The sequence below is a fragment of the Barbus barbus genome (genome assembly GCF_936440315.1).
Source record: "Barbus barbus genome assembly, chromosome: 22".
Lineage (NCBI taxonomy): Eukaryota > Metazoa > Chordata > Actinopteri > Cypriniformes > Cyprinidae > Barbus > Barbus barbus.
In genome coordinates this window covers 26,733,497-26,747,004 of record NC_136750.1, presented here as the reverse complement: position 1 = coordinate 26,747,004, position 13,508 = coordinate 26,733,497, and the positions used below count along the sequence as shown (strand labels likewise).

The window sequence follows — 13,508 nt, the reverse complement described above, 5'->3', positions numbered from 1 at the left end:
GGAGGTAATGGACACCTAACCACACCCTTACTCCATCACTACACATAACTCCACCCATTAGTTCAGAGGTGGAGCTGGAGGCTGTTTGGCTCTGCAGTGAGCAGTACTTCATATAAATATTTAGCCTACACACTGATTAAAAAGGGAAAAATAGATATACATATAATTTTACAGAAGTAGCCTACATTTCCATTTATTACTGTACATTTCTGTTTAAATTATGTTTGTGATATGTAGAGAAAGTATAATTTTACTCAGTGAAATGTCTCCATTTTGTTCATTTTGACATTCAATTTCACAAACAGGGTTGTCAAAATGAGATTCCCTGAAAAGATATATTGGGCTAAAGATATCCTGACTTGATGTATTTATGTATTTTTGAACTATAACCCCAATATTATCAGAGGAAGTGTCGAAAGGTTACAGAGGTAAATGTGTGAACAGGAATGTACAGCATGTTTATTTGTGACCCAAATGAAAGAGTACATCGAGAAAAAAAAATTATGAATTTGTTTTTACTTTTTTTGATCTATAACCCCAATATTATCAGAGGAAGTGTCAAAAGGTTACAGAGATAAATGTGCGAACAGGAATGTACAGCATGTTTTTATGAGACTCAAATGAAAGAGTACAGGGAGAAAAATGTTTTCTTTACTTCACTGATGACATTTTTTCAAACAGGATGTATTTCCTGAAGATATTATCAGATAATATATATTTTTTAGTTAGAAAATAAAATCCTTAGAATAAATATATACATATGTCAACTTACTGTAAAACAGTTTTACAGTTCAACTTACAGTAAGAGATAGATGGATGGATGGATGGATGGATGGATGGATGGATGGATGGATGGATGGATGGATGGATGGATGGATGGATGGATGGATGGATGGATGGATGGATGGATGGATGGATGGATGGATAGATAGATAGATAGATAGATAGATAGATAGATAGATAGATAGATAGATGGATAGATAGAATGATATAGATAGATAGATAGATAGATAGATAGATAGATAGATAGATAGATAGATAGATAGATAGATAGATAGATAGATAGATAGATAGATAGATAGATGGATAGAATGATATAGATAGATAGATAGATAGATAGATAGATAGATAGATAGATAGATAGATAGATAGATAGATAGATAGATAGATAGATAGATAGATAGAATGATATAGATAGATAGATAGATGGATAGATAGATAGATAGATAGATAGATAGATAGATAGATAGATAGATAGATAGATAGATAGATAGATAGATAGAATGATATAGATAGATAGATAGATAGATAGATAGATAGATAGATAGATAGATAGATAGATAGATAGATAGATAGATAGATAGATAGATAGATGGATAGAATGATATAGATAGATAGATAGATAGATAGATAGATAGATAGATAGATAGATAGATAGATAGATAGATAGATAGATAGATAGAATGATATAGATAGATAGATGAATAGATGGATAGATAGATAGATAGATAGATAGATAGATAGATAGATAGATAGATAGATAGATAGATAGATAGAATGATATAGATAGATAGATAGATAGATAGATAGATAGATAGATAGATAGATAGATAGATAGATAGATAGATAGATAGATAGATAGATAGATAGATATAGATAGAATGATATAGATAGATGAATAGATGGATAGATAGATAGATAGATAGATAGATAGATAGATAGATAGATAGATAGATAGATAGATAGATAGATAGATAGATAGATAGATAGATAGAATGATATAGATAGATGAATAGATGGATAGATAGATAGATGGATGGATGGATGGATGGATGGATGGATGGATGGATGGATGGATGGATGGATGGATGGATGGATGGATGGATGGATGGATGGATGGATGGATGGATGGATGGATGGATAGATGGATGGATGGATGGATGGATGGATGGATGGATGGATGGATGGATGGATGGATGGATGGACAGATGGAGTTTTAATATGTACAGAAAGTACGAATGAGTTTATTTCAACATGTCAAAAGAGATTTTTTTTTACTTGATTTTTAAAACTATAACCCCAATATTATCAGAAGAAGTGTCGAAAGGTTACAGAGGTAAATGTGTGAACAGGAATGTACAGCATGTTTATTTGTGACCCAAATGAAAGAGTACATCGAGAAGTGACTGGCCTTATTCGGTACTTTCATGCACATGATATTTAGACAAGGGACAGGCCAATTCTGGCTTTCTAGAAATTAACAGGGTATTTATTACTTTTCAGAATATGTCTTGGCATATGTCCTAAGTGAAACAGAAACATCAAGTTTAGCATTAATAGTCAAATAGCATTTTTCATAGCAGAAGTACCTACTGGTGCTTTCAGGACGTGGGCACATATACCAAGGGGAGAATCACAGTCCGAGTTCCTCATAAAATAGCCATGTTATTTAAAGTTGCGACAAAAAAAGCAGCTAGACACCTTTGGACTGAAAACACTTTACAATATAAAACTGCCCCAAACTGAGTTTCAAAGCACTTCCCTAAATTTAGCAATTAGCGACACATGTGTGAGGCAGAGAAGAGTGTGTCAAGGCATAAACATAGAATTTCCATCATAATATGCATTTGAGGAAATTTCACGGCTTGGCGAGTGAATTTTAATAACACCTAATGACTGATATCTTGTGTCAGTCTCTGCACTACTAAGGAAAGTGTTGTGTCTCTGACATCAGGGGACCTGCCAGAATGATGTCAGCACTTTTCCCTTTTAAAAAATGGAATCAGTCTATATGGAATCAGTTTAACACGCACAGGTTCACCAACTCACAAACATACACACAATGCAATAAAACATCCATGTTTCGTCTCTTGAAATACCCAAAACTGCCAGCCGCCTACATCAGGCAGTTTCCCCCAGCGCATGCAGCATACAGAAGTGCAGTGTTCAGTTCATTTGCAAAGCAAAGCCTGAACAGAGGAACTGCTGTACTACACATTTACACTGCCTTAACCACAGATATTTATCAGGCATCTTATCTCCTTACACCACATCGTGTTTGGTTTCTGTCACACATTTATTTGAGGGGAAATTCAGACCCGATATTTTATCTAGAATTCAGACAGACTGAGCAAGAAAGAGACTGTTCTGAATTATGGCCATTTTAACGGAGTTGCAGGCAAAGGGCAAACTATACTTTTATTTATAAGACAAAAGTGTAAGCGCTCTGAATTCGGTGCTTATACAGAAACTCGCTGAACTTTACATCTTTTTTTTTGTTGTTTGTAACTCTCTCACTTCCCTATTTCTCATTAATAGTGTTTTCATTTGGACTTGTGGTTAAAAGTCTGGTCATGTCCTGTTGACTGATATTTACATGAACAAACTTCACACAAGAACAAAACGCAATATACTTATCTCAGTTTCTTCTTCCAACCCATCACTGTGTTCTCTCTTAAGCTAAAACAGAAATACTTGAGATAGTTTAGGCTCTGAAAAGCAGCCCACAAATGTTGTTATTTATCAGTTACTGATTAGGAAAAGCGTGAAAAAGATAATCCAAGTAACAAGGAGCAGCCAAAATCTCTCCTCCTTAAAATATGCATTTTAATAAAATAAATATCTCAAAGGCAAGTGTTGTTGAATATATAGCAAATATAAAGTCTTGTTTTGAAGATATACGCTTTGAAGATAAAAAATAATAGCATGATCATAAAGGGGATTTTATTAAAAATCTGTGATATCTGGCAATAGAGAGCTACAATCAACATAATGATTAGACAATTAATTTCAATAGATAGCCTTTATGGTGACAAGATAAGTAAAACATGTTGCCTCTTAATAAAAGTAATTTAATTTCTGATACTGCAATATATGTAGACACTAATATACCAGGTTATACAATATTACAGCAGCATAGTAAATATAAGGGGAGCTTCCTCATTTTGAAGGGACATGATTCACTTTGTTTTGTTTACCCATGCATAGTATAGTATAGTATATAGATAGCAGTTCACAGAATGTTATACTCAAGGGACATATAACAATCATCAGACCATATTGCAATTGCTAATAAATTTCACAGATAATTACAGCGGATACAACATGAATTAAAAGTTACATTTTGATGTAGAAGCAGTGAATTATAGTATTTACATACTCCATTGTGGACTATAACTATGTCTATAAGACACCTGCTCTCAAATAATCTTTGTTTTATTTACTATTTACTTTTTTTTAATGTAGCCTATTCATTTATTTTTTGTACAGGGGAAACAATCTTTCGTTTATCTAAAGAGCCTACTGTACTACTGTTAAGATCGCACAATTGTAACTCATGAAACTATAAGAGTGATGACAGAGAGGGGAAAAGAGTCCATCTCTTACAAATTCAGCAGTCATCATTTTAACACTTGTTCTTTTTTGAACTCGTTCTAAGAATCCGCAGGCATTTGCCCACGGGTTACGTAGTGTTTTCGGGTGGGAATGCATGGAATAAAAGCGCGCACAGGCACAGACCCCACTAGAGGACGGACTCGCCGCGCGCAATCACACTTGAGATTTTTCTGCGCTGAATTTGACGCAACAGCAGCGAAGGTAAGACATGCATTACGAGCTAAACATCTGCACAACCAGCTCAGATCACTTTAATCCCATCATTTTCATTTTCATTAAAGATGAGATGTATTTAAAAGTGTATATATATATATATATATATATATATATATATATAGTCTCACAGGATTATATTAACCCGGAGAATATTTGTACTTCTAAAATATTAATATTAACTTAATTTGGAGCATTTAAATGAACTTCAATAACTAAGTAAATTAAAAATGTACAAATGAAAATAAAACATAGAAAATGCCTAATATGCCTTTATACATTCCTTTAAATTGATATGTTAATATAAATATTGAAAATGTAATTGTTTCATCTTTTCATTTTTGGTCCATGGCCATAGATATCCTCCTTTTAAAACTATATTTTTATGACTGGTATTTTTATAATTAATATAGATTAATGTTCCGTATGGAATCATGTTCATGCTACAATAATTATTAATGTTCAATGCTACATTAATTTTTGATGAATGTATTAAGCTGCTTATATATTTACTTTTTTTTGTATTTTACTGTTGCTCAGAGAAAGTGATTAATAAATCAATTAACATTTTCATATTAAGTATGTCATTTTTGTGTTTCTTTCTCCAGATGGTTTGGATGATGAGGTTCATCCTTCTCTTCTGTCTGTCCATAATGAGGATGTCCGCACTTAACCTTTTCCCTGAGAAATGTGGGTGTACTGACCACATCATTATTTAAGCATGAATACACACACACACATATACACACACACACACACACACACACACACACACCACACACCACACACACACACGTACTGTTTTTATATCATAGTGGGGATTCCCCCACTACTGGGTTTCTAGAAAAGTATTTACTGAACATATAATATAATATAATACATTTATTTTATATAAATAATATTGAAGATGGTCACAATATAGTTGACTGGTTTTACTACCATTTGACAGACATTTAGTCTCCACAAACACACACACACACACACACACACACACACACACATTCAGAGAGTTCTGGCACTCATTCTGTGTTCTGGATTGTTTCTCTTTATGCAGTTCAAATTGCTGAGAGACACACATCCGTTACCCTGACCTGTAGAACAGATAAAGACATAATCACATGGAGACGTGAGGACGCAAATAGCATGGAGAACATATTGCAATCAGAATTTGAAATCCTCAGTGGGCGGGATTTGACCTTGATTGACCTGCAGGAAGACCTAACCGGGAATTACACCTGCTGGAGTGATACGGGTCTCGAAGACTACACCTATCTCCTGCTCGACAAGTCTAAAGAAGCTACAGGTGGGAACATCTGCTGAACATCATATCTAACATTCTTATTAAGCAATCACTTTTTATGGTTAACAATATTGCTTGATGATTGTTTAAGGTTTGCCATGCACTCTTAAAAATAAAGGCTACAAAAGGGGGGTTTTCACAGCAATGCCATAGATGAACCATTTTTGGTTCCCCCAAGAATCAGTGAACAGTTTCTAAAAGAACCATTTTTCCTTAACTCCTAAAAATAAAGCGTTTTTTGCAGTGATGCCATAAAACAAGGATTTTTAGTTTCCCAAAGATCCTTTCAGTGAACAGTTCCTGAAAGAAATTTTTTTTTTCACAGTGTAAGGAACATTTTAATAATCTAAAGAACTTTTTCACTATAAAGAACCTTTATGGGTGTTGAAGGTGCTTAATGTAACCATCAATACAAATAAAGATCTTTTATTTTTAACCATGTCGTGTGAAGAACATTTCAATAATCTTTATTTTTAAGAGTGTATTATGGGAACATCATCCTAAAACCCCAAAAAGGCTGTTAATCTTACAAAGATGAGGCATTCTGATATTCATTAACCATGGCCTGAGTTAGCCATCCGATATTACATTAATACATTACACATTAAAACACTGTCCACAATGTTTTAAACCGCAAAACCACAGTATTTTACTAATAGCTGTGTATACAGAGAATAGCCAAATAAAATGTGTACAATTAAGCAGTAAATAAGTCCATAAAATCCTTTATCTAATTTGACAAAAGTCACTTATTTAACTGTAAATCAAATCTTTTAGTCAAAAGTCAAGTAATCTTGTTTTCGGTTTGAAATAAGATTATTTTGCTTGTTTTAAGGAAAAACTCACTTAATTTTGACAATAAAAGACAATAATTTTTACTTGTCTAGAAAATGCTTCTTAATTTAAGAATTGTTAGATATATTTGGACTAGAAACAAGACAAAAACTCTAAGTAGGAAAGCATTTTTTGCAGTACACCATTCAAGCATAAACACCTTTATATGATTAAAAGATGTTTGAGCGACAACTACGGTCTACAATCAACAAGGATTGTTGTTAAGATGTTACATGAACTTAGTCAGGGCAAATAAACCACTGTAAATCTTCATTTCAGCACTCGAATTATTGAAGCAGCTGACGGGCTAAATGCGAGATGTTTCTCTGTCTTGAAACAGGCTGACACTATAGCTATGGCTTAGTGCTGCCTGACTTGAGCTGAGTGATACTAATATTACTGTATGCTTTACTTGTAGGTCGAACAGTTCTCAAATCGACATCATGTCAGAGTAATAGCAGAAAAACAGCAGCCTCACGCGGTAATCACCATTTAACCTGGAACACCATAATTTACAGCAGATACAAATTCCGAAATTTACATTTACGCATTTAGCAGACGCTTTTATCCAAAGCGACTTACATTGCATTCAAGTTACAGTTTTTACATTTTATCAGCTCTACAATAGGGACAGTTGCCTGCAGCATCTAAAAGTTAGGCTTCAGGAGTGAGATTGGTTGGATGATGAGGGAAAGAACATTAAGGTAAGCCAATCAGAGGCAGAGTAGGGCGGGTCCATTCCTTTGCCAACAGGGGAAAAAAACGCTACAGGTGACTTGCAGATACGATGACGACAATGACAAAAACATTTTTTTATTATTTTATTTTTTTACAGATCTACACAATTCACGTGAATGACCTATTTCAAGGTGAAAACGGCGAATTTCGCCGAAAGGTGACAAGTTTGCACCCCTGCTAATGGTGTCCTCACGGTTACATACAGCAGGATGTAAAATATGCTAGATGCAAATAATAAATACAACTATCCATACAATCATGCATAGCTTATCAAACAAGAAGAAAATACTTTCCACACTCTTAAAAATAAGGTTCCAAAAGGGTGTTTTCACAGCGATGGCTTAGAAGAACAATTTTCCTTCCAGTGTCTAGTTCTTAAAAGAACCAGTTCTTGGTGTGAAGAACATTTTAATAATCTAACTTTTTCCATTATAAAGAACCTTTTGTGGAATGGAAAGGTTCCATGGATGTTAAAGGTTCTTCATGGAACCACCGATGCCAATAAAGAACCTTTATTTTTAAGATTTTTTGTTGTTGACATCAAAGGCTGCATCCAAACAAATTCTACAATATTTTGTGCAAATTCTGGTATCAGTGTGTAGAATCATCGCTGCAAAAAACACATTTTAGAACCTTTATTTTTAATAGGGTCGATGTGATGTTATCGACAGTTCGAAACTAGTTTCCTTCAAAAGTGACTTCATAAAAAAGCTGCCTGTTGAGTCATTTACTGTCTGGGCCACAAAGCAGGAAGGCAGTTACTTTCGGTTTTGGGCACGGTCAAAGTATTCAAGCTTTGTCTGTTCAGCTTTTCAGTGTATTTCGTTCTTCCTTTTCAGCATTTCATATCAACTGCACAGCAGAGACGTTTTCCTGCAGTGAAAAAATAAAATGTGCCTGGACCTCAAATGAATTTTCAGATGAATTTGCTTTTAGACTTCGCAATACAAGGTATCAGAAACACCCTCACCCACAGATACATTAAGCTTAATTTATCATTGACTCAACCACGTATGCTTATCTATTTAGGGATAATGGTGACTGGGTGTCACAGCCCGTGAATGGGGTATTTTTTCTCCCACATTCCACCAATTTATACTCTGAAGAGTCCGAGCAGCTGTTGGTAACAGGGGAGGCGGCTTCCGCATGCTGCTATATGAAAACTGACTACAGCTTCTACCTACGAGACATCGGTGAGTATGTGGGTTAAAGAGAATTCTGTCATCATTTACTCACCCTCAAGCTGTATGAGTTTCTTTCATCTGTTGAACACAAAAGAAGATATTCTGAAGAATGTTGGTAACCAAACAGTTGACGGTAACCATTGACTATACAAGTAACTGTTTGGCTACCGACATTCTTTAAAATATCTTCTTCTCAGAAGAATGAAACTCATACAGGTTTGGAGCAACTTGTGGATGAGTAAATTATGACCGATTTCTAATTTTTGTGTCCATTTACTATTCATTTAATGCAGTTTATGCTACTCTACTGATTTTATTAGTAAGTTAGCTTAAAAAAAACTGGCTCATTTTACACCTGGCTCTATTGCTTGGCCCAAAACAAAGCTCAGATCTACACTTGGATCAGACTTGAATTCTGAAAGTCAAAAAAAAAAAAAAAAAAAGAGTCATTTTAAGTTTGCTGAGGCCCTCTAGTGGGCCCTGGCTCCCTAGTTGAAAACCACTGGTCTAAAGCACATCATCACTGATTGAATGTGTTTTCTCTGTTTTTCCTAGTTAAGCCAGCCAATCCAAACATTTCAATCTGCACTATAAAAAATGATCAAATCATAGAATTAGAGGTGGAGCCTCCCTCGACCTGGCCACAGCCCCACAGTTTCTTTCCTCTGAAGCATCAGATCGAGTATGAGATGCGAGACAACGGAGAGGTACGACATGCTTTTCGCGCACACAAACGCTTCACCAAAAATGGAATGAAAATTACATCCCAAAACTGTATGAATTTCTTTCTTCCATGGAGACGTTTATCATAATATTGACTTTAAATGGGAAACATGCTGTCAAGCTCCGAAAAAATACCAAAGAAAAAACCCTAGACGTATAATAAAAAAATTAGTCCATGTTACATAAGACATTTATTATTTTAGGATGAACTGTCCCTTTAAGAATGTTGAAGTAATTAATTATCTTGTTTTCTGCTTCTGTATCTTCTCAGCTGAAGACTAAAGAATGGGAGGCGGGGTCAAAGATCAAAGTTCAGGGCTCCATCACAAAACTGAGGGTCCGCTGCAGAGACCTTCTGCTCCTCTCTCAGTGGAGTGAGTGGAGCGAGTGGGAAAACGTAAACTAGCCATTTAAACCTCCCTTCCTCCTGAACCCTTTATTTATATCTCCTGTCCCATTTTCCAAATCCTTATTTATTTTTTGTATATGTGTTGATGTATGAATGATCATATCGTTGGTTGCATATGACTGTTACGTGCTGGCTGATTGTGCGTACCATGCCTGTGTCCTATTAAAAACCTTTGCTACTCTTTTCTGTCTCTCGATTCCTTCAGATTAAGCAATATCACAGTTGCAATCATGCTGTCGCACGGCTGTGATTCACTGGCCTGACAGGAGTTACAGTGAAATTTTTGTGCAAACATTAAAAACACTTTAACATACTTCCTTATGTTGGCAGCATAATTAGAGATGAGCTTTTTTTCAATTTACAATTAACATGCAATTACTATTAATATGTATTGCAAATGTACATTACCGTTTAAAAACTTGGGGTCTGGATGATTTTTTTTAAAATGTTTTTGAATCATTTATTTATTTGCTTGATCAAAAATCCAAGAGAAAACAGTAATTTTGTGAAATATTGTTACAATTTTAAATAACTGTATTCTATTTTCATGCAGAAATTTATGAATGTTATTTATTCCTTTGGTGGAAAAATGTATTTACCTTTACCTTTACATTGATCAATTTATCTTTGCTGAGCAAAAGTATTATTTTGCTGACCCCAAGCTTTTGAATGGTAGTGTATATATGGGACAGAAGGTCAGATATCTGTGTGTGTGGTTATGACAGAATGCACATGATTTCTTGTTCTCCGTATAGGTGACCAATGGGGGAAAAAGAGGCCGGACCAAAGGACAAAGAAAGAAACAAAGAAACAAGAAGAAAAATAAAATAAATAAAAAAACAAAGCAGAAAAAAAAAAACCTGAATTGGGCATATGATTGAATTTGTAAAAGCATTTTTATGCTGAATGAAACATTGTAAATAGAGACAGTGAATGTGTGTATGAGCATGTTTATGACACTTTTAGTCAACAGCAGGAGGCAGCAGAGAGTACGGAGGGGATGCTGCCTCCTTTTGGGAGCGATATGGAATTATCTGAACTTTTTGTACAAGAATTCACTAACAGAAATATAACAGTAAATTGTATTTTTAAAAATATTTATTGGTGTAATTTTTATTTTCTTTTATCTCTGTTTTTTTAACTGCACTCTTTTACTTGCGTGTCCTCTTGGTTTTCTTTCTGCTCATCTGTTATGCCTGAGTCTTGTTGCAGTTGCATCAGGCTCTGATTTTGATTGGCAGGATGAGCCATGAAAAACAGCCAATGGTTATTGTCCCGCTCAGCTTTATGAGAGTCCAAGAAGGTGTGAGCAGAGAGCTCATACTCTTTACCAAAAGGAGTCCTAAACACACAAAACACAAACAAACCAAATAAATGAATAAACACTAGCAATTGTTCTACACAGAATTAACATTAAACTAGACAGACCTGTTTATAAGCTCAAGCAGGTATTTTCCTATATATAAAATAATATTTAAAATAATGCATTTATAAAATATAAAATAAAAGGTATATATAAATATATATAAAAATTATAAATTATAATAGATAAAATTATAAATAAAAATATAGACATGTTACATCTATGTGTATGTTTATATTATTCACAGAAAAATTATAATACATAATAAAAATATAGAAATGTAGAAATTAAAAATATTATATATATATATATTTATATTTATATATATATTCAACAAGAAAATAGAATAGGAGTGTATTTTATTCATTAGGAACTGAATTTTGGTGTATCTGTAACACTTTAACTGAATCACTTATTTTTGCAATATGAAACATAACATATTACCATAGGATGTGATTGCCTAGAGCAGCCAGACATTGATTGGTCTTACAGTGGGAAATCAAAACCTTGCTGTTCACCTGCCAAAACAAAGCATCCACTCCACATTATTAAGTTACTAAGTAATAACAACAAGTACATCTGGAAAAGATTTAGTTGAAAGTGTGTACCTGAACAGGGTATCCTTCATTTTCAAGCCTTTCTTGGGGGTCAAAGTAAATCACCTTCCACCAGCACAGGAAATCGAACTCCTCTACTAAGCTCAACTCCTGCAGTCGAGACTTCTTAGCACACTTCAGAAATGTTTTGTGATCACTGGCAAGGAATAGCTGTGAGGAATTCAACAGACTGCATGCTGAGACTTGGGAACTCAGTAATTACATAAAACAGTATACATGCCATTTGCTTGTTTACCTCTCCAGCAAAGCCTGCGGTCGTTCTCAGGGCAAAGCTTTGATCGTATCGGAGCACCTCTCCATCTGAGGTCCCATCAACACTGAACACAGACCACAGATGATAAAACAGGTCAGCCACTGTGTGTGCGATTGAGTGAGTTTGAATGTGCATGTGCGATACCTTGTAATGATAAAGGCGTTTCTAACACAAGGGGTCATGCTGTGGGCTCCGCCTACTTGGAGAGGCCCGAGCAGGTGGGGGACTGCATTTGTGTCAGACTGTGATGTGATATTACTGCTGTCAGCAATGATGCTGAGGACACAGGAGCCACGCTGCTCATGCTCTCCACCTCCAGAGTTCACCAGCATGACTGCGTCTCCAAAGTGCAAAAAGCCATCCTGCGACACTGATAAACTCACCTAAAGAAACACGCAACAGACTTTTTTGAGCACCACTGCACTACATACGCTGTAAATAAAACAAAGATTATTGGGGGAAAAAATTCCGTCTTTAAATTTGATGTATTACTTGAAGTTTCTTTGTAATTATTTGTGAAATTTACTAGCAATTTCACCACCAATTTTCAAATCCCATACGACAAAAAATATATTTCTGGCAAAAAATAAATCAATTTAAATAAATGCTACAGTATATATTCAGCTTCAACATTCATATACATCTCAAAATGTATTTCAGGGTCAAGAAAATACATCCGTGAATAGAATTCAAAACTAAATTTACAGTGATTTAATAAAATATTGTTTTATGTTTACGTGCTATAGAATATAGAATACAAATAGGTTTTCTTAAAATGTGAAATATGAATGTTTTCTTGGATTAAATATATAGAGGGCAAAGTATATTTCAATCAATCAAATTTTATTTATAAAGCACTAAAGAGAATTAAAACTCATACAAGACATAAAAATACAATTAAAACACATTAAGAGACCATAGAATATGGTAATATTTAATATTACATAGATATGTTTAAATAAATAATATATATATATATTTAAAAGGTTTTAAATATTATGTTAAATTACAAATTATGATATTAATCACAATATCTAAATTAACATTATATTAATATTTTATCTGATAACTTGTATATCTTGTTGAATATATCAGAAAAAAGCACCCACTGGTTTCAGGATGTTTTGCCTCAGATCTCCTTCTTTCTGAACAGTGAGCTCGCCTCTGTCTTTTTGCAGGATGAAGTTCTTGAGGGTTTCCTGCAGAGACACTGCTCATTTACTCACTTGTTCTCTGTCTGGACTTCACACCAACAAACATGAGATGCGTCAAAACAACAAACCTCTTCTAAAGTCACGTCTTCTTTCCAGTTGCCCACACGGACGCGCGGATTATATGTCCGGACATGAGCCATTTCACAGCCGAGGTAAAGCCAGCCAGACAGATAACTGAGAAAATGCAATTTATAACGCAAAAGGAAACTAAACGCGCCTACTACAGGCAAGAAGTGTTACCATGGATGCGTAACAACACATGTGC

General features: G+C 34.6%; 2 protein-coding genes across 2 annotated transcripts; one reads left to right on the top strand and one right to left on the bottom strand.

Annotated features, from left to right (window-relative positions):
- The first annotated feature begins 4,527 nt into the window (after positions 1-4,527).
- On the top strand, positions 4,528-10,786 carry LOC306888718 (interleukin-12 subunit beta-like). Its single transcript, XM_079447133.1, has 8 exons — positions 4,528-4,596; positions 5,217-5,298; positions 5,663-5,911; positions 8,320-8,431; positions 8,510-8,673; positions 9,220-9,371; positions 9,659-9,784; positions 10,552-10,786. The coding sequence occupies exons 2-8, from the start codon at positions 5,217-5,219 to the stop codon at positions 10,675-10,677; spliced, it is 1,011 nt and encodes a 336-aa protein (XP_079303259.1). The 5' UTR covers positions 4,528-4,596; the 3' UTR covers positions 10,678-10,786.
- Positions 10,787-10,886: 100 nt separating this feature from the next.
- cfap161 (cilia and flagella associated protein 161) lies at positions 10,887-13,508 on the bottom strand. The gene is made up of 7 exons (XM_079447051.1): positions 13,312-13,508; positions 13,139-13,228; positions 12,174-12,412; positions 12,012-12,093; positions 11,768-11,926; positions 11,604-11,677; positions 10,887-11,138 (listed from the first exon to the last, which is right to left on the bottom strand). The coding sequence occupies exons 1-7, from the start codon at positions 13,381-13,383 to the stop codon at positions 10,934-10,936; spliced, it is 921 nt and encodes a 306-aa protein (XP_079303177.1). The 5' UTR covers positions 13,384-13,508; the 3' UTR covers positions 10,887-10,933.